Here is a 25730-nt window from a genome sequence, read left to right on the forward strand (position 1 = left end):
CCATGTTTATAGTCTATTGACACCCCTTCACTATCAGAACCTGTACATTAAGACCCATGTTTATAGTCTATTGACACCCCTCACTATCAGAACCTGTACATTAAGCCCCATGTTTATAGTCTATTGACACCCCCTCACTATCAGAACCTGTACATTAAGCCCCATGTTTATAGTCTATTGACACCCCCTCACTATCAGAACCTGTACATTAAGCCCCATGTTTATAGTCTATTGACACCCCTCACTATCAGAACCTGTACATTAAGCCCCATGTTTATAGTCTATTGACACCCCCCCTCACTATCAGAACCTGTACATTAAGCCCCATGTTTATAGTCTATTGACACCCCCTCACTATCAGAACCTGTACATTAAGCCCCATGTTTATAGTCTATTGACACCCACTCACTATCAGAACCTGTACATTAAGCCCCATGTTTATAGTCTATTGACACCAACTAACTATCAGAACCTGTACATTAAGCCCCATGTTTATAGTCTATTGACACCCCCTCACTATCAGAACCTGTACATTAAGCCCCATGTTTATAGTCTATTGACACCCCCTCACTATCAGAACCTGTACATTAAGTCCCATGTTTATAGTCTATTGACTGTTTATTGTATATAATGTGAGACATAGCCCTAACCAGAAACCGTGGATTGATGGCAGCATTCGCGTGAAACTGAAAGCGCGAACCACTGCTTTTAATCAGGGCAAGGTGACTGGTAACATGACCGAATACAAACAGTGCAGCTATTCCCTCCGCAAGGCTATCAAACAAGCTAAGCGTCAGTACAGAGACAAAGTAGAATCTCAATTCAACGGCTCAGACACAAGAGGCATGTGGCAGGGTCTACAGTCAATCACGGACTACAAGAAGAAATCCAGCCCAGTCACGGACCAGGATGTCTTGCTCCCAGGCAGACTACTACTTTTTTGCCCGCTTTGAGGACAATACAGTGCCACTGACACGGCCTGCAACGAAAACATGCGGACTCTCCTTCACTGCAGCCGAGGTGAGTAAGACATTTAAACGTGTTAACCCTCGCAAGGCTGCAGGCCCAGACGGCATCCCCAGCCGCGCCCTCAGAGCATGCGCTGACCAGCTGGCCGGTGTGTTTACGGACATATTCAATCAATCCCTATACCAGTATGCTGTTCCCACATGCTTCAAGAGGGCCACCATTGTTCCTGTTCCCAAGAAAGCTAAGGTAACTGAGCTAAACGACTACCGCCCCGTAGCACTCACTTCCGTCATCATGAAGTGCTTTGAGAGACTAGTCAAGGACCATATCACCTCCACCCTACCTGACACCCTAGACCCACTCCAATTTGCTTACCGCCCAAATAGGTCCACAGACGATGCAATCTCAACTACACTGCACACTGCCCTAACCCATCTGGACAAGAGGAATACCTATGTGAGAATGCTGTTCATCGACTACAGCTCGGCATTCAACACCATTGTACCCTCCAAGCTCGTCATCAAGCTCGAGACCCTGGGTCTCGACCCCGCCCTGTGCAACTGGGTACTGGACTTCCAACACTGGGGCCCCACAAGGGTGCGTTCTGAGCCCTCTCCTGTACTCCCTGTTCACCCACGACTGCGTGGCCACGCATGCCTCCAACTCAATCATCAAGTTTGCGGACGACACAACAGTGGTAGGCTTCATTACCAACAACGACGAGACGGCCTACAGGGAGGAGGTGAGGGCCCTCGGAGTGTGGTGTCAGGAAAATAACCTCACACTCAACGTCAACAAAACTAAGGAGGTGATTGTGGACTTCAGGAAACAGCAGAGGGAACACCCCCCTATCCACATCGATGGAACAGTAGTGGAGAGGGTAGCAAGTTTTAAGTTCCTCGGCATACACATCACAGACAAACTGAATTGGTCCACTCACACAGACAGCATCGTGAAGAAGGCGCAGCAGCGCCTCTCCAACCTCAGGAGGCTGAAGAAATTCGGCTTGTCACCAAAAGCACTCACAAACTTCTACAGATGCACAATCGAGAGCATCCTGGCGGGCTGTATCACCGCCTGGTACGGCAACTGCTCCGCCCACAACCGCAAGGCTCTCCAGAGGGTAGTGAGGTCTGCACAACGCATCACCGGGGGCAAAGTACCTGCCCTCCAGGACACCTACACCACCCGATGTTACAGGAAGGCCATAAAGATCATCAAGGACATCAACCACCCGAGCCACTGCACGTTCACCCCGCTATCATCCAGAAGGCGAGGTCAGTACAGGTGCATCAAAGCTGGGACCGAGAGACTGAAAAACAGCTTCTATCTCAAGGCCATCAGACTGTTAAACAGCCACCACTAACATTGAGTGGCTGCTGCCAACACACTGACACTGACACTGACTCAACTCCAGCCACTTTAATAATGGGAATTGATGGGAAATGATGTAAATATATCACTAGCCACTTTAAACAATGCTACCTTATATAATGTTACTTACCCTACATTATTCATCTCATATGCATACGTACATACTGTACTCTATATCATCTACTGCATCCTTATGTAATACATGTATCACTAGCCACTTTAACTATGCCACTTTGTTTACATACTCATCTCATATGTATATACTGTACTCAATCCCATCTACTGTATCTTGCCTATGCTGCTCTGTACCATCACTCATTCATATATCCTTATGTACATATTCTTTATCCCCTTACACTGTGTATAAGACAGTAGTTTTGGAATTGTTAGTTAGATTACTTGTTGGTTATTACTGCATTGTCGGAACTAGAAGCACAAGCATTTCGCTACACTCGCATTAACATCTGCTAGCCATGTGTATGTGACAAATAAAATTTGATTTGATTTGATATCTAGCAGGCCTGTGAAGAGGCCCCCTTGCCTTTCCTGCTCTAACACCTGCACTAGTCTGGTCTTACTACCACTGACTTTGCTCAAATATTCTTTACAACTGTGATATGTGGTTGTCCCAAACAGCTAACATAATATATAATGTTAGTCGCTCTGGATAAGTGTCTGCTAAATGACTCAAATGTAAAATGTAAAAAGAAACCAATGTGGCACACACACAAACACTCACACACCTATCTCTATTGGGACACCTGTTCTTCGTTTCCTTTGTCTAGATGGAGAAGCCTCCATTGCCTAGCGATGAGGAGGGCACTAGGATGGGAGCGAGTCGGTCGGAAGCGGAGCTCCTGGACTTGGGAGTGCAGGGGACCTCCGGGGGCATGGCGTCGTCTGGGGATGCAGACGACCGCCCGGCGTGGGACAGCAAGCTGCAGTATGTACTGGCTCAGGTGGGCTTCAGCGTGGGCTTGGGGAACGTATGGAGGTTCCCCTACCTCTGCCATCAGAACGGAGGAGGTGAGTCTCACCCTGTGGGCCCTATAGGACAGGGGCAGAGAGGGAGAGAGAGAGAGAGAGAGCGAGAGAGAGAGAGAGAGAGAGAGAGAGAGGGAGAGAGGGAGAGAGAGAGAGAGGGAGAGAGGGAGAGAGAGGGAGAGAGAGAGAGAGGGAGAGGGAGAGGGAGAGAATGGTATATTTCAAATTCCATAAGGCAACTTTACATGCACTCTTACAAAAAAGGGTTCCAAAAGGGTTCTTTGGCTGTCCCTATAGGAGAACCCTTTTAGGTTCCATGTAGAAGCCTCTGTGGAAAGGGTTCTACATAAAACCTAAAAGGTTCTACATGACACCTAAAAGTTCTACCTCGAACCAAAAAGGGTTCTTCAAAGGGTTCTTCTATGTGGACAGCCGAAGAACCCTTTTAGCAGCTATTCCTGAATTATTTGACATATTTGACATAAATACACAAATAAAGGGGGAAAGGGGGGATTCCTAGTCAGTTGTACAACTGAATGCATTCAACTGAAATGTGACATCCACGTCTTTGGTGCCCAGGGAACAGTTGGTTAACTTAGTTTGAATTTTGTAAAGTTAGTGTGGGAGAGGTGGGGAAATTATTGTTATCAATCAATAATGACAAACCTCCTGGCATTGACAACTTAGATGGAAAGCTACTGAGGATGGTAGCTGACTCTATAGCCACTCCTACTGAGGATGGTAGCTGACTCTATAGCCATTCCTACTGAGGATGGTAGCTGACTCTATAGCCACTCCTACTGAGGATGGTAGCTGACTCTATAGCCACTCCTACTGAGGATGGTAGCTGACTCTATAGCCACTCCTACTGAGGATGGTAGCTGACTCTATAGCCACTCCTACTGAGGATGGTAGCTGACTCTATAGCCACTCCTACTGAGGATGGTAGCTGACTCTATAGCCACTCCTACTGAGGATGGTAGCTGACTCTATAGCCACTCCTACTGAGGATGGTAGCTGACTCTATAGCCACTCCTACTGTTGATGGTAGCTGACTCTATAGCCACTCCTACTGAGGATGGTAGCTGACTCTATAGCCACACCTACTGAGGATGGTAGCTGACTCTATAGCCACTCCTACTGAGGATGGTAGCTGACTCTATAGCCACTCCTACTGAGGATGGTAGCTGACTCTATAGCCACTCCTACTGTTGATGGTAGCTGACTCTATAGCCACTCCTACTGAGGATGGTAGCTGACTCTATAGCCACTCCTATCTGTCATATGTTTAATCTGAGTCTAGAGGAAAGTCTTTCCCTGGAGACAAGCCAAAGTCATTCCGCTACCCAAGAATGGTAAAGCAGCCTTTACTGGTTCTAACAGCAGACCTATAAGCTTGCTGCCAGATCTTAGCAAACTGTTGGAAAAAATTGTGTTTGATGAAATACAATGCTATTTCTCTGTAAACAAATTAACAACAGACTTTCAGCATGCTTATAGAGAAGGGCACTCAACATGTACTGCACTGACACAAATGAATGATGATTGGTTGAAAGAAATTGATAATAATAATATTGTGGGAGCTGTAGATTTCAGTGCAGCCTTTGATATTATTGACCATAACCTGTTGTTGAAAAAACGTATGTGTTATGGAATCCATATCGTGGATTCAGAGCTATCTATCTAATAGAATTCAATGGGTTTTCTTTAATGGAAGCTTCTCTAATGTCAAACATGTAAAGTGTGTGGTATACCGCAGGGCAGCTCTCTAGGCCCTCTACTCTTTTCTATTTTTATTTTTGACATTAAACAAAGCATGTGTGTCCATGTATGCTGATGATTCAAACATATATGCATCCACGGCTATATAGCAACCACAGCTAATGAATTCACTGAAATCCTTAATAAAGAGTTGCTGTCTGTTTGTTCTGGTCCTGAACATCTCTAAAACTAAGAGCATTGTATTTGGTACAAATCATTCCTTAAGTGCTAGACCTCAGCTGAATCTGATAATGAATGGTGTGGCTTTTGAACAAGTTGAGGAGACTAAATTACTCAGCATTACCTTAGATTGTAAGCTGTCGTGGTCAAAACATATAGATTCAATGGTTGTAAAGATGGGGAGAGGTCTAGTCATAATAAAGAGATGCTCTGCTTTTTTGACACCACACTCCAAAAAGCAAGTTCTGCAGGCTCTAGTTTTGTCTAATCTTGATTATTGTCCAGTCGTTTGGTCCAGTGCTGCAAGGAAAAACCTAGTTAACCTCTTGATATTCCCCATCCCGGATCCGGGAGCGTAATCATCGCCTGACAATAATTAGCATAACGCAACGGACATAAATATCCCTAGAAAATATTGCTATTCATGAAAATTACAAATCAAATATATTGAGACACAGCTTAGCCTTTTGTTAATCACCCTGTCATCTCAGATTTTCAAAATATGCTTTACAGCCAAAGCTAGACAAGCATTTGTGTAAGTTTATCGATAGCCTAGCATAGCATTATACCTTGCTAGCAGCAGGCAACCTTGTCACAAATCAGAAAAGCAATCAAATTAAATTTGATGAACTTCGGATGTTTTCACTCACGAGACTCCCAGGTAGATAGTCAAAGTTCATTTTTTCCCAAAAGATTATTTTTGTAGGTGAAATAGCTCCATTTGCTCTTCACGTTTGGCTGAGAAATCGACCGGAAATTGCAGTCACGAAAACGGCGAAAAATATTCCAAATTAGCTCCATAATATTGACAGAAACATGGCAAACGCTGTTTATAATCCATCCTCAAGGTGTTTTTCTAATATCTATTCGATAATATATCCGTCGGGACAATTCGTTTTTCATTAGGACCGATTGGAGTAATGGCTACCTCTGTATTTTACGCGAGAATCTCTCTCGGAGCCACCATGTGACCACTTATGCAATGTGGCCGCCTACGGCTATTCTTCAACGTAAATGCGTAAAACTACGTCACAATGCTGTAGACACCTGGGGGAATACGTAAAAAGCGTAAGCTGGTTCATAGCATACTCACAGTTCAATAGGGACTCATTGGAACGCAGCGATTTCAAAACCTGGGGCACTTCCGGATTTGATTTTTCTCAGGCTTTCGCCTGTAACATCAGTTCTGTTATATTCACAGACAATATCTTTACAGTTTTGGAAACGTTAGAGTGTTTTCTATCCTAAGCTGTTATATGTTATATGCATATTCTAGCATCTTGTCCTGACAAAATATCCCGTTTAAAACGGGAATGGTTTTTTTTCTTTTTTTTCTTCCAAAAATGAAAATACTGCCCCCTAGCTGCAGCTGGCCCAGAACAGAGCGGCACATTTTGCTCTTAATTGTAATTAGAGGGCTGATATAAATGCTATGCATGCCAGTCTCTCTTGGCTAAGAGTTGAGGAGAGATTGACTGCATCACTTCTTCTTTTTAAAAGAACCATTGTTTGCGTAGTCAACATCCCAAATTGTTTGCGTAATCTTACACACAGCTCTGACACACACACTTATCCCACCAGACATGCCACAAAAGGGGTCTTTTCACAGTCCCCATATTCAAGAAAGCCTACAGTATTATATAGAGCCCTTAGTGCATGAAACTTCCATCATATATTGATCAAATAAACATCAAACCTGGTTTAAAAAAACAGATAAAGCAAAACCTTGCGGCACAACGCCTCTCTCCTGTTTGACCTAGATAGTGTGTGTGTATGCATTGATATGTAGGCTACGTATCAATGTGCCTTTTAAAAAATGTATGTAGTTCTGTCCTTGAGCTGTTCTTATCTATTAATGTTCTGTATTGTTTCATTCTGTATTATGTTTTGTGTGGGCCTCAGGAAGAGTAGCTGCTGCTTTTGCAACAGCTAATGGGGATCCTAATAAAATACAAAAAAAACTGAATGAATCAACAAACGTTTTATCACTAATTATTATTACAACCAGCACTTTCAGTCCTTATTATGTGGGACTAGAACCATCACTTTCAGACTTTATGCTGTGGGACTAGAACCAATCACTTTCAGACTTGATGCTGTGGGACTAGAACCATCACTATCAGACTTGATGCTGTGGGACTAGAACCATCACTATCAGACTTGATGCTGTGGGACTAGAACCATCACTGTCAGACTTGATGCTGCGGGACTAGAACCATCACTTTCAGACTTTATGCTGTGGGACTAGAACCATCACTTTCAGACTTTATGCTGGGGGACTAGAACCATCACTTTCAGATACTTTTTGAAGAAGTAGGTTTCTTTCTCTCTAACTCGTCCCCCTCCCTCTCTCTCTCTCTCTCTTACTCTCTACTTCATACCATTGTTTTATCTCTCCCTCCCCTGTCTCCTTCACTCGTGTTTTTCCATCTGTTCTCTGTCTAACCCCATTCACTCTCTCTCTCTCTTTTTCCCTCTCTACTTTATTCCATTGTTGCATCTCTCCCTCCCCTGACTCCTTCACTCTTGTTTTTCCATCTGTTATCTCTCTAACCCCATTCACCCTCTCTACTTTATTCCATTGTTGCATCTCTCCCTCCCCTGACTCCTTCACTCTTGTTTTTCCATCTGTTATCTCTCTAACCCCATTCAGTCTCTTTCTCTTGAGTGGCGCAACGGGCTAGAGGCGTCACTACAGACCATGGTTCGATCCTGGGCTGTATCACAAACTGCAGTGATTGGGAGTCCCGTAAGGCATGCACAATGGTACCAGCGTCGTTGGGGTTAGGGGAGGGTTTGGCCGGGGTAACTCGGGGTAACTGACTTGCCTAGTTAAATAAAGGTTAAATGAAAAAAAATCAATATATTTTCAATATCTCTCTCTCGCTAACCCCATTCATTCTCGATCTAGCTCCATCTGCATTCAACTCTTACAAAGTTATGCCTCAGATGTAGAGATTCTGTATCTTAAAGGGTCAATCTGCGATTGCTACATACATTTTGGGACTTATCAATTCATGATACAGTGGGGAGAACAAGTATTTTATACACTGCCGATTTTGCAGGTTTTCCTACTTACAAAGCATGTAGAGGTCTGTAATATTTATCATAGGTACACTTCAACTGTGAGAGACGGAATCTAAAACAAAAATCCAGAAAATCACATTGTATGATTTTAAAGTAATGAATTTGCATTTTATTGCATGACATAAGTATTTGATACATCAGAAAAGCAGAACTTAATATTTGGTACAGAAACCTTTCTTTGCAATTACAGAGATCATACGTTTCCTGTAGTTCTTGACCAGGTTTGCACACACTGCAGCAGGGATTTTGGCCCACTCCTCCATACAGACCTTCTCCAGATCCTTCAGGTTTCGGGGCTGTCGCTGGGCAATACGGACTTTCAGCTCCCTCCAAAGATTTTCTATTGGGTTCAGGTCTGGAGACTGGCTAGGCCACTCCAGGACCTTGAGATGCTTCTTACAGAGCCACTTCTTAGTTGCCCTGGCTGTGTGTTTCGGGTCGTTGTCATGCTGGAAGACCCAGCCACGACCCATCTTCAATGCTCTTACTGAGGAAAGGAGGTTGTTGGCCAAGATCTCGCGATACATGGCCCCATCCATCCTCCCCTCAATACGGTGCAGTCGTCCTGTCCCCTTTGCAGAAAAGCTTCCCCAAAGAATGATGTTTCCACCTCCATGCTTCACGGTTGGGATGGTATTCTTGGGGTTGTACTCATCCTTCTTCTACCTCCAAACACGGCGATTGGAGTTTAGACCAAAAAGCTCTATTTTTGTCTCATCAGACCACATGACCTTCTCTTTAATTCTTACTGGTTGGTAGGTGATCAAATACTTATGTCATGCAATAAAATGCTACTTAATTACTTCAACTGTGAGAGATGGAATCTAAAACAAAAATCTAGTAAATCACATTGTATGATAAAAATTACAGACCTCTACATGCTTTTTGTAAGTAGGAAAACCTGCAAAATCAGCAGTGGATCAAATACTTGTTCTCCCTACTGTATATAGCCATTGAATCTTGAATAATATAACTGTCACGAGAATTTTCAATCCCAATGATAATAACTAACCATTATTAAAGCTTTGACTAATTCCCACGGTTTGTAAGACCTTGGGTTTAATAATAATTAGGCCAAGACTCAGCTTATGCAAAAGGTTCATTGTAGTTTATTCATGAGAGCTCTAAAAATCATATAATGCGCATAGCCTTTTATAGAACTCCTACAAGCACCTACAAGTCTACAAGCGCATTTGTTCCTCCCTTGGTGGAGGAACGTTATCTCCTGTCCTTGGTCTCACAGTACCAAAACATGTCTGTTGTCAGTTCCTCTTTATCACACACAAACACAATGTTCCCACTGACTCACAATATTCTAGAATTATGTCTAAACACATTGTCTAAGCTTCTGTAACTATTAGGGTGAAATACTTTAGTCATTACTCTTAATGTCATTCAGATTCTCTTATTATTACTCTAAACATATACATTCCCTTATCAATAACTTAAAAATGCCTCATGACCTTAGTTCAACTGTCTAATTCCAAAACTCAAGAAATAAGCTTGTTTTGTTCCTTTGTTTGTAAACAATGCAATTGTAAACTATATATGTTTTAATCGTATGGATTGTCAGTCCTTGCATCATAGCTCTGTCTTTGAATCTGAGAGTGGTTACATTTCTCCAACCCCATCCCTCAGCTGTTTACCGAAACAGTGAACTGCAGATTTCCCCTTTAACTCTCTGCCTCCTCTCCCTCTCTCTTCTCCTGGCAGGCGCATTCATGGTTCTCTATGTCATGCTGTTGGTGGTGGTGGGGGTTCCCCTGTTCTTCATGGAGCTGGCTGCGGGCCAGTGTATCCGTCAGGGAAGCATCGGTGTGTGGAAGCACATCTCCCCCAAGCTGGCCGGTATCGGCTACTCCAGCTGCATGGTGAGCACAACAGGTTGGCCGGTATCGGCTACTCCAGCTGCATGGTGAGAACAACAGGTTTGCCGGTATCGGCTACTCCAGCTGCATGGTGAGAACAACAGGTTGGCCGGTATCGGCTACTCCAGCTGCATGGTGAGCACAACAGGTTGGCCGGTATCGGCTACACCAGCTGCATGATGAGCACAACAGGTTGGTCGGTATCGGCTACTCCAGCTGCATGGTGAGCACAACAGGTTGGCCGGTATCGGCTACTCCAGCTGCATGGTGAGCACAACAGGTTGGCCGGTATCGGCTACTCCAGCTGCATGATGAGCACAACAAGTTGGCCGGTATCGGCTACTCCAGCTGCATGGTGAGCACAACAGGTTGGCCGGTATCGGCTACTCCAGCTGCATGGTGAGCACAACAGGTTGGCCGGTATCGGCTACTCCAGCTGCATGATGAGCACAACAGGTTGGCCGATATCGGCTACTCCAGCTGCATGATGAGCACAACAAGTTGGCCGGTATCGGCTACTCCAGCTGCATGGTGAGAACAACAGGTTGGCCGGTATCGGCTACTCCAGCTGCATGGTGAGCACAACAGGTTAGCCGGTATCGGCTACTCCAGCTACATGGTGAGCACAACAGTTTGGCCGGTATCGGCTACTCCAGCTGCATGGTGAGCACAACAGTTTGGCCGGTATCGGCTACTCCAGCTGCATGGCGAGCACAACAGGTTGGCCGGTATCGGCTACTCCAGCTGCATGGTGAGCACAACAGGTTGGCCGGTATCGGCTACTCCAGCTATGTACAGATGCCGTACCTTAATTTGAACCTGCTTCTCACAGCAGGAAAATAATCCTGCTGCAACAGGAAATGTCAATTATTATGTGGATTATAATTCATGGACATTTATGTAGGGAAAATCAGGTCTGAAATGTTAAAGTGGAAATTACAAACGTTAGAAGCCTTTTTTAAATTGAATTCACAAATATGAGCATTTCCTGCAAAAATGAGCGTTTCCTTTTCCTGTGCAGGAAAATGATCTGCAACAACAGAGTGATTACATTAAGATAGCGGATCTGTAGTGCACTACTTTTGACCAGAGAGGCAGAGCCCCAATAGGTCCTGGTCAAAAGTAGTGCTGCACATTAAAGGTAAATAGAGTGCCATTTGGGATGCACATTTTGTCAACTAACTAACAATACACATTCCCACCACACACAGGGACTAGTTTCTCAACTAACTAACAATACACATTCCCACCACACACAGGGACTAGTTTCTCAACTAACTAACTAACAATACACATTCCCACCACACACAGGGACTAGTTTCTCAACTAACTAACAATACACATTCCCACCATACACAGGGATTAGTTTCTCAACTAACTAACAATACACATTCCCACCACACACAGAGACTGCTTTCATCTGGTTACCATTCTGGTGTTTGGTTGGGACTGCTTTCATCTGATTACCATTCTGGTGTTTGGTCGGAACTGCTTTCATCTGGTTACCATTCTGGTGTTTGGTTGGGACTGCTTTCATCTGATTACCATTCTGGTGTTTGGTTGGGACTGCTTTCATCTGGTTACCATTCTGGTGTTTGGTTGGTTACCATTCTGGTGTTTGGTTGGGACTGCTTTCATCTGGTTACCATTCTGGTGTTTGGTTGGTTACCATTCTGGTGTTTGGTTGGTTACCATTCTGGTGTTTGGTTGGTTACCATTCTGGTGTTTGGTTGGGACTGCTTTCATCTGATTACCATTCTGGTGTTTGGTTGGGACTGCTTTCATCTGATTACCATTCTGGTGTTTGGTTGGGACTGCTTTCATCTGGTTACCATTCTGGTGTTTGGTTGGTTACCATTCTGGTGTTTGGTTGGTTACCATTCTGGTGTTTGTGTTTGGTTGGTTACCATTCTGGTGTTTGGTTGGTTACCATTCTGGTGTTTGGTTGGTTACCATTCTGGTGTTTCTGGTTACCATTCTGGTGTTTGGCTGGTTACCATTCTGGTGTTTGGTTGGTTACCATTCTGGTGTTTGGCTGGTTACCATTCTGGTGTTTGGTTGGTTACCATTCTGGTGTTTGGTTGTTACCATTCTGGTGTTTGGTTGGTTACCATTCTGGTGTTTGGCTGGTTACCATTCTGGTGTTTGGTTGGTTACCATTCTGGTGTTTGGTTGGTTACCATTCTGGTGTTTGGTTGGTTACCATTCTGGTGTTTGGTTGGTTACCATTCTGGTGTTTGGTTGTGATACAAGAAAATGTTATTTATTTCTTCTGCTTGTCATGAGAAACATTTGGACGATGGCTGAAGGAACATTTTGACTTCGTCATTATTCAACATACAAGGAACCTCATAGAAAGAGGAGGAAGGGAAGCGCTACTAAAGTACACAATAGTAGATGTTGGTAGATAGAAGGTGCTCTTTGGTAAAAGGGGTGAATTGGTCATCAAAAAGAAAGGAGGACCAAGTCACTCTTCATATAATTGATGAAAAATGCCTTTATTAGTATGTCATGTTCAATAGAAACAAGGTTTAAAAAATCTGACGCGTTTCGGCTGCATGGCCTTCGTCAGGGAGTACAAAGAAATAATACAATGTCCTCTTTGAACAGATTTTCCAATTAGCCCTAATTGGAAGAGGGAGTGGTTACACAATTGATTGGACACACCTAGTAAGCAATACTATACACATTCAAAAGTGCAATACTGTAGCTATGTTATCATCAAAATACAACTCCAAGCTAGAAGCATCAGAACACTTAGAAAGGTAGTTCTAACCTTAAATATGACTGGGAGAAGTGTCAAGAATAAGAAAGCAATATATTCCATGGTACATTAGAACACAGCAAAACATGAACTACAACCGTCTAAATATAGCTGAAGGCAATTGAGCAAAATACAAGGAACCTCCTTCCATGCCCCTTGATTTGTCACAATGTTGCTAGACTGTTCCTAGAATGTTTTCAAAAGGAACGTTCTCAGGAATTAGAAACACTGGAACATAGGCTGTTCCCTGGCCTGACAGAAATGTTTTGGGAGCCAAGCATTGTCACCAGGGTGACGGTTAAGGCCTAATGTTGAGGCTATAGATCTGTGGTGAAGGCAAAAAAATAGACTAGGACCCGACACAATAAACCTGTTGACTAGATTTCCAGGTAAGTTAAAAACAGCTCCATGCATGCAGAATGCATATTTGAATATGCATAAATATCCATAATATCAGTCAACAGTGTGATTATGGCTCCTAGTGTTGTTAACAGGTCCTGCACCAATGACTGTGGACGTGTTTGGAACCTGACCTTAAGCCCTGAGGCAAAGAAGAACAGCAGAACAGCTTGCAGAAGTAGACTGGTGTAGTCTAGCAGTCAGAATCAGTCAACTTGGTTTAACCGTGCAGGAGGTCATAGAAACAGCATAGTTATAGTGAGAGATCACTCCATAATGAACTTTTTAGTCACCTCATGTCTGGTAAACAGAGATACAAAACAAACTGACTCGTACACCTGTGTGGCTCGAGAAGGCTAGAGGTTTGTGTCTGTGTGTGTGTCTGTGTGTGTGTCTGTCTGTGTGTGTGTGTCTGTCTGTGTGTGTCTGTCTGTGTGTGTGTGTGTGTGTGTGTGTGTGTGTGTGTGTGTCTGTCTGTGTGTGTGTCTGTGTGTGTGTCTGTGTGTGTGTGTCTGTGTGTGTCTGTCTGTGTGTGTGTGTCTGTCTATGTGTGTGTGTGTGTGTCTGTCTGTGTCTGTCTGTCTGTCTGTCTGTGTCTGTGTCTGTCTGTGTGTGTGTCTGTGTGTGTCTATGCCTCCTGTGTGTCTGTCTGTCTGTCTGTCTGTCTGTCTGTCTGTCTGTCTGTCTGTCTGTCTGTCTGTCTGTCTGTCTGTGTGTGGTTAGGGGAACGATCTCTTTCTAATGTGTGAGAAGTAGTTGCACACTCCTCTCTCCCCTGTGTTGGTATGACTTATGCACTGACACCCTATTGGTTAACACTGACACCCTAGGGCCTCCTGAGTGGGGCAGTGCTCTCTCCCCTGTGTTGGTATGACTTATGCACTGACACCCTATTGGTTAACACTGACACCCTAGGGCCTCCTGAGTGGGGCAGTGCTCTCTCCCCTGTGTTGGTATGACTTATGCACTGACACCCTATTGGTTAACACTGACACCCTAGGGCCTCCTGAGTGGGGCAGTGCTCTCTCCCTGTGTTGGTATGACTTATGACTTATGCACTGACACCCTATTGGTTAACACTGACACCCTAGGGCCTCCTGAGTGGGGCAGTGCTCTCTCCCCTGTGTTGGTATGACTTATGCACTGACACCCTATTGGTTAACACTGACACCCTAGGGCCTCCTGAGTGGGGCAGTGCTCTCTCCCCTGTGTTGGTATGACTTATGCACTGACACCCTATTGGTTAACACTGACACCCTAGGGCCTCCTGAGTGGGGCAGTGCTCTCTCCCCTGTGTTGGTATGACTTATGCACTGACACCCTATTGGTTAACACTGACACCCTAGGGCCTCCTGAGTGGGGCAGTGCTCTCTCCCCTGTGTTGGTATGACTTATGCACTGACACCCTATTGGTTAACACTGACACCCTAGGGCCTCCTGAGTGGGGCAGTGCTCTCTCCCCTGTGTTGGTATGACTTATGCACTGACACCCTATTGGTTAACACTGACACCCTAGGGCCTCCTGAGTGGGGCAGTGCTCTCTCCCCTGTGTTGGTATGACTTATGCACTGACACCCTATTGGTTAACACTGACACCCTAGGGCCTCCTGAGTGGGGCAGTGCTCTCTCCCCTGTGTTGGTATGACTTATGCACTGACACCCTATTGGTTAACACTGACACCCTAGGGCCTCCTGAGTGGGGCAGTGCTCTCTCCCCTGTGTTGGTATGACTTATGCACTGACACCCTATTGGTTAACACTGACACCCTAGGGCCTCCTGACTGTGACACCCAGGGCCTCCTGGGCAGTGCTCTCTCCCCTGTGTTGGTATGACTTATGCACTGACACCCTATTGGTTAACACTGACACCCTAGGGCCTCCTGAGTGGGGCAGTGCTCTCTCCCCTGTGTTGGTATGACTTATGCACTGACACCCTATTGGTTAACACTGACACTACCCTAGGGCCTCCTGACTTAGAGGGACACCCTCGGGCCTCCAGTGCAGTCTCTCCCCTGTGTTGGTTGACTTATGCACTGACACCCTATTGGTTAACACTGACCCCTAGGGCCTCCTGCACTGACACCCTATTGGGGCAGTGCTCTCAGTGCTCTCCCCTGTGTTGGTATGACTTATTGCACTGACACCCTATTGGTTAACACTGACACCCTAGGGCCTCCTGAGTGGGGCAGTGCTCTCTCCCCTGTGTTGGTATGACTTATGCACTGACACCCTATTGGCGCACTGACACCCTAGGGCCTCCTGAGTGGGGCAGTGCTCTCTCCCCTGTGTTGGTATGACTGACACCCTATGCACTGACACCCTATTGGTTAACACTGACACCCTCGGGCCTCCTGAGTGGGGCAGTGCTCTCTCCCCTGTGTTGGTATGACTTATGCACTGACACCCTATTGGTTAACACTGACACCCTAGGGGGCCTCCTGAGTGGGGCAGTGCACTCTCCCCTGTGTTGGTATGACTTATGCACTGACACCCTATTGGTTAACACTGACATAGCTCATTATTGTTATTTTATTGTGTTACTTTTTATTATTTTTTACTTTAGTTTATTTGGTAAATATTTTCTTAACTCGTCTTGAACTGCGCTGTTGGTTAAGGGCTTGTAAGTAAGCATTTCACGGTACTTGTTGTATTTGACGCATGTGACAAATAAAGTTTGATTTGATTTGCAATGACTGGAAGTCTACAGGTGCACGGCTAGCATGTTAAATACTGTATTACCCCCTTGTCTTCCTTCCTCAGGTGCAGCTAGCATGTTAAATACTGCATTAACCCTGTCTTCCTTCCTCAGGTGCAGCTAGCATGTTAAATACTGTATTAACCCTGTCTTCCTTCCTCAGGTGTAGCTAGCATGTTAAATACTGTATTAACCCCGTCTTCCTTCCTCAGGTGCAGCTAGCATGTTAAATACTGTATTAACCCTGTCTTCCTTCCTCAGGTGCAGCTAGCATGTTAAATACTGCATTAACCCTGTCTTCCTTCCTCAGGTGCAGCTAGCATGTTAAATACTGCATTAACCCTGTCTTCCTTCCTCAGGTGCAGCTAGCATGTTAAATACTGCATTAACCCTGTCTTCCTTCCTCAGGTGCAGCTAGCATGTTAAATACTGCATTAACCCTGTCTTCCTTCCTCAGGTGCAGCTAGCATGTTAAATACTGTATTACCCCCTTGTCTTCCTTCCTCAGGTGCGGCTAGCATGTTAAATACTGCATTAACCCTGTATTCCTTCCTCAGGTGCAGCTAGCATGTTAAATACTGTATTAACCCTGTCTTCCTTCCTCAGGTGCAGCTAGCATGTTAAATACTGTATTAACCCCGTCTTCCTTCCACAGGTGTGTTTCTTTGTGGCTCTCTACTACAATGTCATCATCGCATGGAGTCTCTTCTACATGGGCAACTCCTTCCAGTATCCTCTACCCTGGGAGCAGTGTCCCATCAACATGACCACCAATAACACTGGTATTCACTAGCTGTGTGTGTGTAGTATAGTATTTTGTCCCTACAAGGTTAGTTGTACAAGACTGTGTGTGTGTGTGTGTGTGTGTGTGTGTGTGTGTGTGTGTGTGTGTGTGTGTGTGTGTGTGTGTGTGTGTGTGTGTGTGTGTGTGTGTGTGTGTGTGTGTGTGTGTGTGTGTGTGTGTGTGTGTGTGGTTCATATCATGCTTCTCCTTATTTGTGTTTAGATGTGTAATGGACATGTTGTATTCTACAAGAGCAGGGTTTGTGTGTGTAAACTATACATCTCTCTCACTTCCTCTCCCTCCTTCTCTCTCTGTCTGTCAGTAAAGGAATGCTTAGGTAGCTCCCCAACCTCATACTTCTGGTTCCGGAAGGCTCTCGACATCACAGACTCCATCGATGAGTCTGGTGAGTTTAACCCCATCATGACGGGCTGTCTGCTGGCTGCCTGGGCCATCGTCTGTCTAGCCATGATCAAAGGCATCAAGTCCTCTGCCAAGGTAAGGATGCTCTCAGTTCATCTTTTTCATAACATATAGCATGTTACAAACAGTAAAACGGGTCACCACCTGCCTTGACCCTCAGAAGTGTCGCCCCCGGCAACCACTAACCATGATTATGGTAGGCTAGTAGTTAACACGCTAGCTGTGAAGGAAAGTGACTGAATTCTGTTTTTGGCATATGTTACTTTTAAATTGTTTAATGTTAATGTCCTCCTTCGTTGACCTTGTCTTGTTAAATGTTATTTTTTCATGTATAGTTTTTAAAAGAGAATGTAGAATGTCTTTTGATAAATATTGATTTAATCCAATATCTTATGGTACTTAGTCTGTGTCCATGAACCCAGCCCTATATCTACCTATAGGTAAAGTTAAAGATACATTCTGAAATTGGAAAAACAACAAACCGGCAACCCCACCACCTGTCCTGGTATACAGCTGAGGAATGGGGCTGGAGAAATGCAACCTCTCCCAAATCCATAGACATATTTTACAATCTCCATTAAAAGAACTAATGGTTCCTAATTGGATTGTAATTCTCCTTAGGTGATGTATTTCTCCTCAGTCTTCCCCTATGCTGTGCTGTTCATCTTCCTCGTCAGAGGCTTGATGCTGGATGGAGCCAAGGAGGGAATCGCCTACATGTTCTACCCTAAAGTAAGTACTATAATAATAATATATTTCATTGATTTTGCGCTTTTAATTCCAAGTAGAGTCTCAAAGATGTACAAAGATGCTTAAAAACAAGGGGGAAAAAAACAAGAATTTCTATTCACTTCCTGAATTGACAGAATATAAATAGAATAGAATTTAGTCTTATGCTGTCACTCACTCTCTCTCTCGCTCTCGCTCTCTCTTGCTCTCTCTCTCTCTCTCTTTCTCTCTTTTGTCTCTCTCTCGCTTTTGTCTCTTTCTCTCTTTCTCTGTCTCTCTGTCTCAGATAGAAATTTGGGCTGAGGTACAGGTGTGGCGGCAGGCAGCCACACAGGTGTTCTTTGCCCTGGGCCTGGGCTACGGCTCTGTGATTGCCTACTCTTCCTACAACCCCATCCACAACAACTGTCACCGTGACGCGCTCATGGTCTCTTGCATCAACTTCATGACCTCAGTGCTCGCATCACTGGTGGTGTTCGTAGTGCTGGGCTTCAGGGCCAAGAACATTGTCCTGAACTGCATCACCCAGTAAGTATGGAGTCAAGGAGGGGATTGTGGGTGTGTGTTTGTGAGTGAGTGAGTGAGTGAGTGTTGTAGGAATTAAATTCCTCTATGTTTTAACACCCAATTAAAATGAAACACTCTGTCAATTCATAAGGATATGTATGACCCTTATTAGTATAAAAATGGACAGAGCCCAGTCTTAAAGTCAAACAGCAGCCTTTATTCACGAGAGTACTGCTCCTTACACATTTTACCACAGGTTATAAACTTAAAATGACGTCATTAGTTTCGGTACCCACCCGGGCCATCTCCGCTCTAGTACAAAGGCTGTATGGTTCTCACATTGTCTTCCCCTATTAAGATGATATATGACTTGAGCTTAGGACAGCTGGTGTAGATAAGCCTTCAAGCCAGTCTGGCTATGAGTTCATTCATTTCTACCATGGTACAGACAGTCGTTGTTCTAATTATTGATTATATTTGCACACATTATATTCAGTACTAAGATTAAAAAGAAAATTCATACATATACAGTAACATAATAGTATTCTGATTAGTACATATACAGTAACATAATAGTATTCTGATTAGTCAGTCCTGATTGAAATGTATACATAATTAGTCATCATTGATAAAAAATTCCCTTAACAGTGAGTGAGTGAGTGAGTGAGTGAGTGAGTGAGTGAGTGAGTGAGTGAGTGAGTGAGTGAGTGAGTGAGTGAGTGAGTGAGTGTGAAAGAAATGTCATTTTGTTACTTCGGATGAACTATCCCTTTATAAAGCATGTCAATATTATGGAAACATATCCAAGACATGTCTATATGTACACTCTTAGAAAGAAAGGTGCTATCTAGAACCTTAAAGGGTTCTTCAACTGTCCACATAGGAGAACCCTTTGAAGAACTATTGTTGGTGGCAGGTAGAACCCTTTTGGTTCCAGTTTCTACATGGAACCAAAAAGGGTTCTACCTGGAACCAAAATGGTTCTCCTATGGGTCCATCTGACTAACCTTTTCGGAACCTTTTTTTCTAAGAGTGTAAGCATACCTTCAAATAAAGTATTAGCGATGTACCTGAAGGGAATTTCGATATTGAGAGCTTGGAATTATCATGTTCTATCTGTAATTTTGTGAGTTCTGGACATAATCTTGTTCTGTTCAATGTTCTCTACCTATATAGTACTCTAAATACCCCCAATTCATGTTGTTAAGTGAATAAGGATATGACATAGAAATTGCTCACACCATTCAAAACAATAGGGGTTGGTAACTTTAAAGCCAATTATCTCAGAATCAACTTTTTACAGAAGGAACCTTCTAATTCTAAGCTCCGACTACGTCACCTCCCACCCTTCAGAAATCTGGGCCTGTTAAACGACATGGCCACACATGGAAGCAACCATCACTGGTGGCCGTGGTTCAACATGTCTGATCCTGCCTCCGTCACCATACCTGACTACAGAGAATGGTACCATCACTACGGCTCCCAGGTGGGGACAAACATCACCGACTGTGACCTGGATGAGGAGATGAGCAAGGTGAGGGTTAGAATAGGTTTTAGGGGGCTTGTGGTTCAAATCCTATTTTCAGAAATAATGGAGAAAGGAGTCCTTTGTAATGTAGGCAGAAAGTTATTAATAAAGAGCTGTCTTTACCTGGCTCTAACTGTCTTTACCTGGCTCTAACTGTCTTTACCTGGCTCTAACTGTCTTTACCTGGCTCTAACTGTTTCCCTACCTTGTATTCCCTCTCTTTCTTCAGCCCTTATAACCTCCTGTTAAAACCTTGCCCCCCCCCTCAAGCATTCTCTCCCTCCCTCCCGTGTTCTCTCCCTCCCTCGTTCTCTCCCTACCTCCCGTGTTCTCTCCCTCCCTTGTTCTCTCCTTCGTTCCCTCCCTCGTTCCCCCGTTCTCTCCCTCCCTCCCTTCCTCCCTCCCTCCCTCGTTCTCTCCCTTTCTCTATTACATTTTTTTTAACCCCCCTCTACCCCTCTCTAACCCCTCTCTAACCCCCATCTCTAACCCCTCTCTAACCCCTCTCTAACCCATCTCTAACCCCCCTAACCCCTCTAACCCATCTCTAACCCCTCTCTAACCCCTCTCTAACCCATCTCTAACCCCTCTCTAACCCATTCTCTAACCCATCTCTAGCCCATCTCTAACCCATCTCTAACCCATCTCTAACCCATCTCTAACCCCTCTCTAACCCCTCTCTAACCCATTTCTAACCCCTAACATAGAATAGTTGATAAATATCATCATATTCCACATAGAATACAGTTCAACCCCTCTCTAACCCATATCCTACCCCTCTCTAACCCCTCTCTAACCCCTTGCTAACCCATCTCTAACCCCTCTCTAACCCATGTCTAACAAATTCCCTAACCCATCTCTAACCCCTCTCTAACCCATATCTAACCCCTCTCTAACCCATATGTCGCTCAAACCCTCTTAATTTCAATACGTTATTGAGAAAGGCAGGTTGCAAATATCAACATACTCCACATAGAATACAGTTTCTAAATATCATCATATTCCACATAGAATACAGTTGATAAATATCATCATATTCCACAAAGAATACAGTTTATAAATATCATCATATTCCACGTAGAATACAAGTTACAAATATCAACATATTCCACATAGAATACAAGTTACAAATATCAACATACTCCACATAGAATACAAGTTACAAATATCAACATACTCCACATGGAATACAAGTTACAAATATCAACATACTCCACATGGAATACAAGTTACAAATATCAACATACTCCACATAAATGAAAGTGTTTGTCCCTCTTGTCCCTCTCTCTCTAACCCCCAGGGTGTGGAAGGGACGGGCCTGGCGTTCATTGCCTTCACAGAGGCCATGGCCCAGTTCCCTGCCAGCCCCTTCTGGTCCACGCTCTTCTTCCTCATGCTGCTCAACCTGGGCATGAGCACCATGTTCGGCACCATGCAGGGGATCCTCACCCCCCTCATGGACAACTTCAGCCTGCTGGGACGCCACCGGACCATGCTCACTGGTAATGCAGACATGTTCACACACACCAATGACCCAATACACAAATACACACACGTGCACACGTACACACGTACACACGTACACACACGTGCGCACACACACTCAACTAAATGTTTCAAAGACAGACAAAGAGCACAACTACAAACTGAAACACCAAAAAATATAACAAGTTTTAGTTTGTAGTTGTGCTCTTTGTCTGTCTTTGAAACATTTAGTCTGTGTGTCACTAAATAGCTGTGTTCTTTGTCATTATGATTCAGTGTGTCACTAAATATCTGTTCTTTGTCATTATGGTTCAGTGAGTCACTAAATAGCTGTGTTCTTTGTCATTATGGTTCAGTAGGTCACTAAATAGCTGTGTTCTTTGTCATTATGGTTCAGTGAGTCACTAAATAGCTGTGTTCTTTGTCATTATGATTCAGTGTCATTATGGTTCAGTGTCACTTCTGTGTTCTGTCGTTATGGTTCAGTAGGTCACTAAATAGCTGTGTTCTTTGTCATTATGGTTCAGTGGTCACTAAATAGCTGTGTTCTTTGTCGTTATGGTTCAGTAGGTCACTAAATAGCTGTGTTCTTTGTAATTATGGTTCTTTTCAGTAGGTCACTAAATAGCTGTGTTCTTTGTCATTATGGTTCAGTAGTCACTAAATAGCTGTGTTCTTTGTCGTTATGGTTCAGTAGGTCACTAAATAGCTGTGTTCTTTGTCATTATGTTTCAGTAGGTCACTAAATAGCTGTGTTCTTTGTCGTTATGGTTCAGTAGGTCACTAAATAGCTGTGTTCTTTGTCGTTATGGTTCAGTAGGTCACTAAATAGCTGTGTTCTTTGTCGTTATGGTTCAGTAGGTCACTAAATAGCTGTGTTCTTTGTCGTTATGGTTCAGTAGGTCACTAAATAGCTGTGTTCTTTGTCGTTATGGTTCAGTAGGTCACTAAATAGCTGTGTTCTTTGTCATTATGGTTCAGTAGGTCACTAAATAGCTGTGTTCTTTGTCGTTATGGTTCAGTAGGTCACTAAATAGCTGTGTTCTTTGTCGTTATGGTTCAGTAGGTCACTAAATAGCTGTGTTCTTTGTCGTTATGGTTCAGTAGGTCACTAAATAGCTGTGTTCTTTGTCATTATGATTCAGTGTGTCACTAAATAGCTGTGTTCTTTGTCGTTATGGTTCAGTAGGTCACTAAATAGCTGTGTTCTTTGTCGTTATGGTTCAGTAGGTCACTAAATAGCTGTGTTCTTTGTCGTTATGGTTCAGTGTGCAGCTGTGCTCTGGGCTTTGTGATCGGACTTTTGTTTACCCAGCGCTCGGGGAACTACTTTGTGACAATGTTCGATGACTACTCTGCCACCCTACCCCTGATCATCGTGGTGGTCTTTGAGACATTCGCTGTGGCCTGGGTGTACGGAGCTGACCGGTAAGATGTCCAAACAGGTTTACCAATATCAATGTAATAGTATAATACCAGTGTAATAGTATAATACCAGTGTAATAGTATAATACCAATATAATAGTATAATACCAGTGTAATAGTATAATACCAGTGTAATAGTATAATACCAGTGTAATAGTATAATACCAGTGTAATAGTATAATACCAGTGTAATAGTATAATACCAGTGTAATAGTATAATACCAGTGTAATAGTATAATACCAGTGTAATAGTATAATACCAGTGTAATAGTATAATACCAGTGTAATAGTATAATACCAGTGTAATAGTATAATACCAGTGTAATAGTATAATACCAGTGTAATAGTATCAGTGTAATAGTATAATACCAGTGTAATAGTATAATACCAGTGTAATAGTATAATACCAGTAATGTATAGTATCAGTATAATAGTATAATACCAGTGTAATAGTATAATACCAGTGTAATAACGGTACGATCCTGCCTACTTTCTATCATGTATAATAGTATAATACCAGTGTAATAGTATCCTGCCTAATATCATGTAATACGTCACATTAATGTCCAGTGATGTACATCCTGCCTACTTTCTGGATCATGTTCTTTGGATAAGTTATGTCCCTCATGGTTTACTTTCTGGATCATGTCCCATACGTCACATTGCGATGTCCCTCCGTAATACGGTACGATCCTGCCTACTTTCTGGATCATGTCCCATACGTCACATTGCGATGTCCCTCCGTAATACGGTACGATCCTGCCTACTTTCTGGATCATGTCCCATACGTCACATTGCGATGTCCCTCCGTAATACGGTACGATCCTGCCTACTTTCTGGATCATGTCCCATACGTCACATTGCGATGTCCCTCCGTAATATCCTGGTGGATCACGATCCTGCCTACTTTCTGGATCATGTCCCATACGTCACATTGCGATGTCCCTCCGTAATACGGTACGATCCTGCCTACTTTCTGGATCATGTCCCATACGTCACATTGCGATGTCCCTCCGTAAAACGGTACGATCCTGCCTACTTCCGTAATACGGTACAATCCTGCCTACTTTCTGGATCATGTCCCATACGTCACATTGCGATGTCCCTCCGTAATACGGTACAATCCTGCCTACTTTCTGGATCATGTCCCATACGTCACATTGCGATGTCCCTCCGTAATACGGTACAATCCTGCCTACTTTCTGGATCATGTCCCATACGTCACATTGCGATGTCCCTCCGTAATACGGTACAATCCTGCCTACTTTCTGGATCATGTCCCATACGTCACATTGCGATGTCCCTCCGTAATACGGTACAATCCTGCCTACTTTCTGGATCATGTCCCATACGTCACATTGCCTACTTTCTGGATGTCCCTCCGTAACTTTCTGGACGTCACATTGCGATGATCCTGCCTACTTTCTGGATCATGTCCCATACGTCACATTGCGATGTCCCTCCGTAATACGGTACGATCCTGCCTACTTTCTGGATCATGTCCCATACGTCACATTGCGATGTCCCTCCGTAATACGGTACGATCCTGCCTACTTTCTGGATCATGTCCCATACGTCACATTGCGATGTCCCTCCGTAATACGGTACGATCCTGCCTACTTTCTGGATCATGTCCCATACGTCACATTGCGATGTCCCTCCGTAATACGGTACGATCCTGCCTACTTTCTGGATCATGTCCCATAGGGTTTTTGAATTGGGCTTCAAGAATATAAAATCAAATTCATCAAAACGCAGCCATTTAAGATATACACTGAGTGTACAAAACAATACCTGCTCTATACATGACAGACTGACCAGGTGACTCCATGTGAAAGCTATAATCCCTTATTGATGTCACTTGATAAATCCACTTCAATCAGTGTAGATGAAGAGGAGGAGACTGGTTAAAGAAGGATGTTTAAGCCTTGAGACGACTGAGACCTGAATTGTGAATGTGTTCCATTCAGAGGGTGAATGGACAAGGCAACATATTTACTGTAAATGCCTTTGAACTCAAACACCGGTTTCAGTGTGTCAAGAACTGAAACCCTGCTGGGGTTTTCACGCTCAACAGTTTCCCAGATGTATAAAGAATGGTCTACCACCCAAAGGACATCCAGCCAATTTGACACAACTGTAGGAAGCATTGGAGTCAACATTGGCCAGCATTCCTTTGGAACGCATTTGACACCTTGTAGAGTCTATGCCCCAATGAAATGAGGCTGTTCTGAGGGAAAAGGGGGACAACTCAATAGGAAAGTGTTCCTAATGTTTTGTATACTTAGTGTATGTCAAATTATATTTCTATTAATGGTTTAATTTACTTCTAACTGTTGCCTTTCATGAAGGTTTTCAACTGTGTCTTCTTTTTTGTAATTGAAAACCTTCATGGGTGGCACTGGGTAGAAGTAAATTAACCCACGATACAAATATTATATTATATACATTTTAACTGACCGCGTTTTGATGAATTTGAAAATATAATCTTGAAGGCCATTCAAAAACGGCGTGGGACATGATCCAGAGAGTAGGCGGGACTTTCATACCATATGGTGGAAATGATTTCTGTGTATGTATGGTGTTATAGTGTAGGAACAGATTGTTACATAGTACTTACAACTCTGACACCTAGTGGTAGTTTGTATAATTACACATTGAATTGTCATGTTTTCCAATGCTATTATGGTATAAAGTTTAACACACTATGGTATAACGACTTTGTTGTCGAAAGGGGGACTGTCTTAACTTTACTTCAAGTCTACCTT

At 43.7% G+C, this 25730-nt stretch overlaps 1 protein-coding gene across 3 annotated transcripts in view; it reads left to right on the forward strand.

Annotated features, from left to right (window-relative positions):
• LOC112225787 (sodium-dependent neutral amino acid transporter B(0)AT2-like) overlaps positions 1-25730 on the forward strand; it is a 51687-nt gene that overhangs the window by 16263 nt on the left and 9694 nt on the right. For all 3 annotated transcript variants that reach the window (XM_042316397.1, XM_042316395.1, XM_042316396.1), the window contains exons 2-10: positions 3129-3369; positions 10069-10226; positions 16737-16863; positions 17188-17363; positions 17910-18020; positions 18304-18545; positions 19878-20058; positions 21353-21554; positions 22806-22965. In XM_042316397.1, the coding sequence (XP_042172331.1) occupies positions 3129-3369; positions 10069-10226; positions 16737-16863; positions 17188-17363; positions 17910-18020; positions 18304-18545; positions 19878-20058; positions 21353-21554; positions 22806-22965 (1598 nt within the window). The remainder of the gene's footprint in view (positions 1-3128; positions 3370-10068; positions 10227-16736; positions 16864-17187; positions 17364-17909; positions 18021-18303; positions 18546-19877; positions 20059-21352; positions 21555-22805; positions 22966-25730) is intronic.

Source organism: Oncorhynchus tshawytscha, unplaced genomic scaffold, assembly GCF_018296145.1.
Source record: "Oncorhynchus tshawytscha isolate Ot180627B unplaced genomic scaffold, Otsh_v2.0 Un_contig_1223_pilon_pilon, whole genome shotgun sequence".
In the NCBI taxonomy this organism is placed as follows: Eukaryota; Metazoa; Chordata; class Actinopteri; order Salmoniformes; family Salmonidae; genus Oncorhynchus; species Oncorhynchus tshawytscha.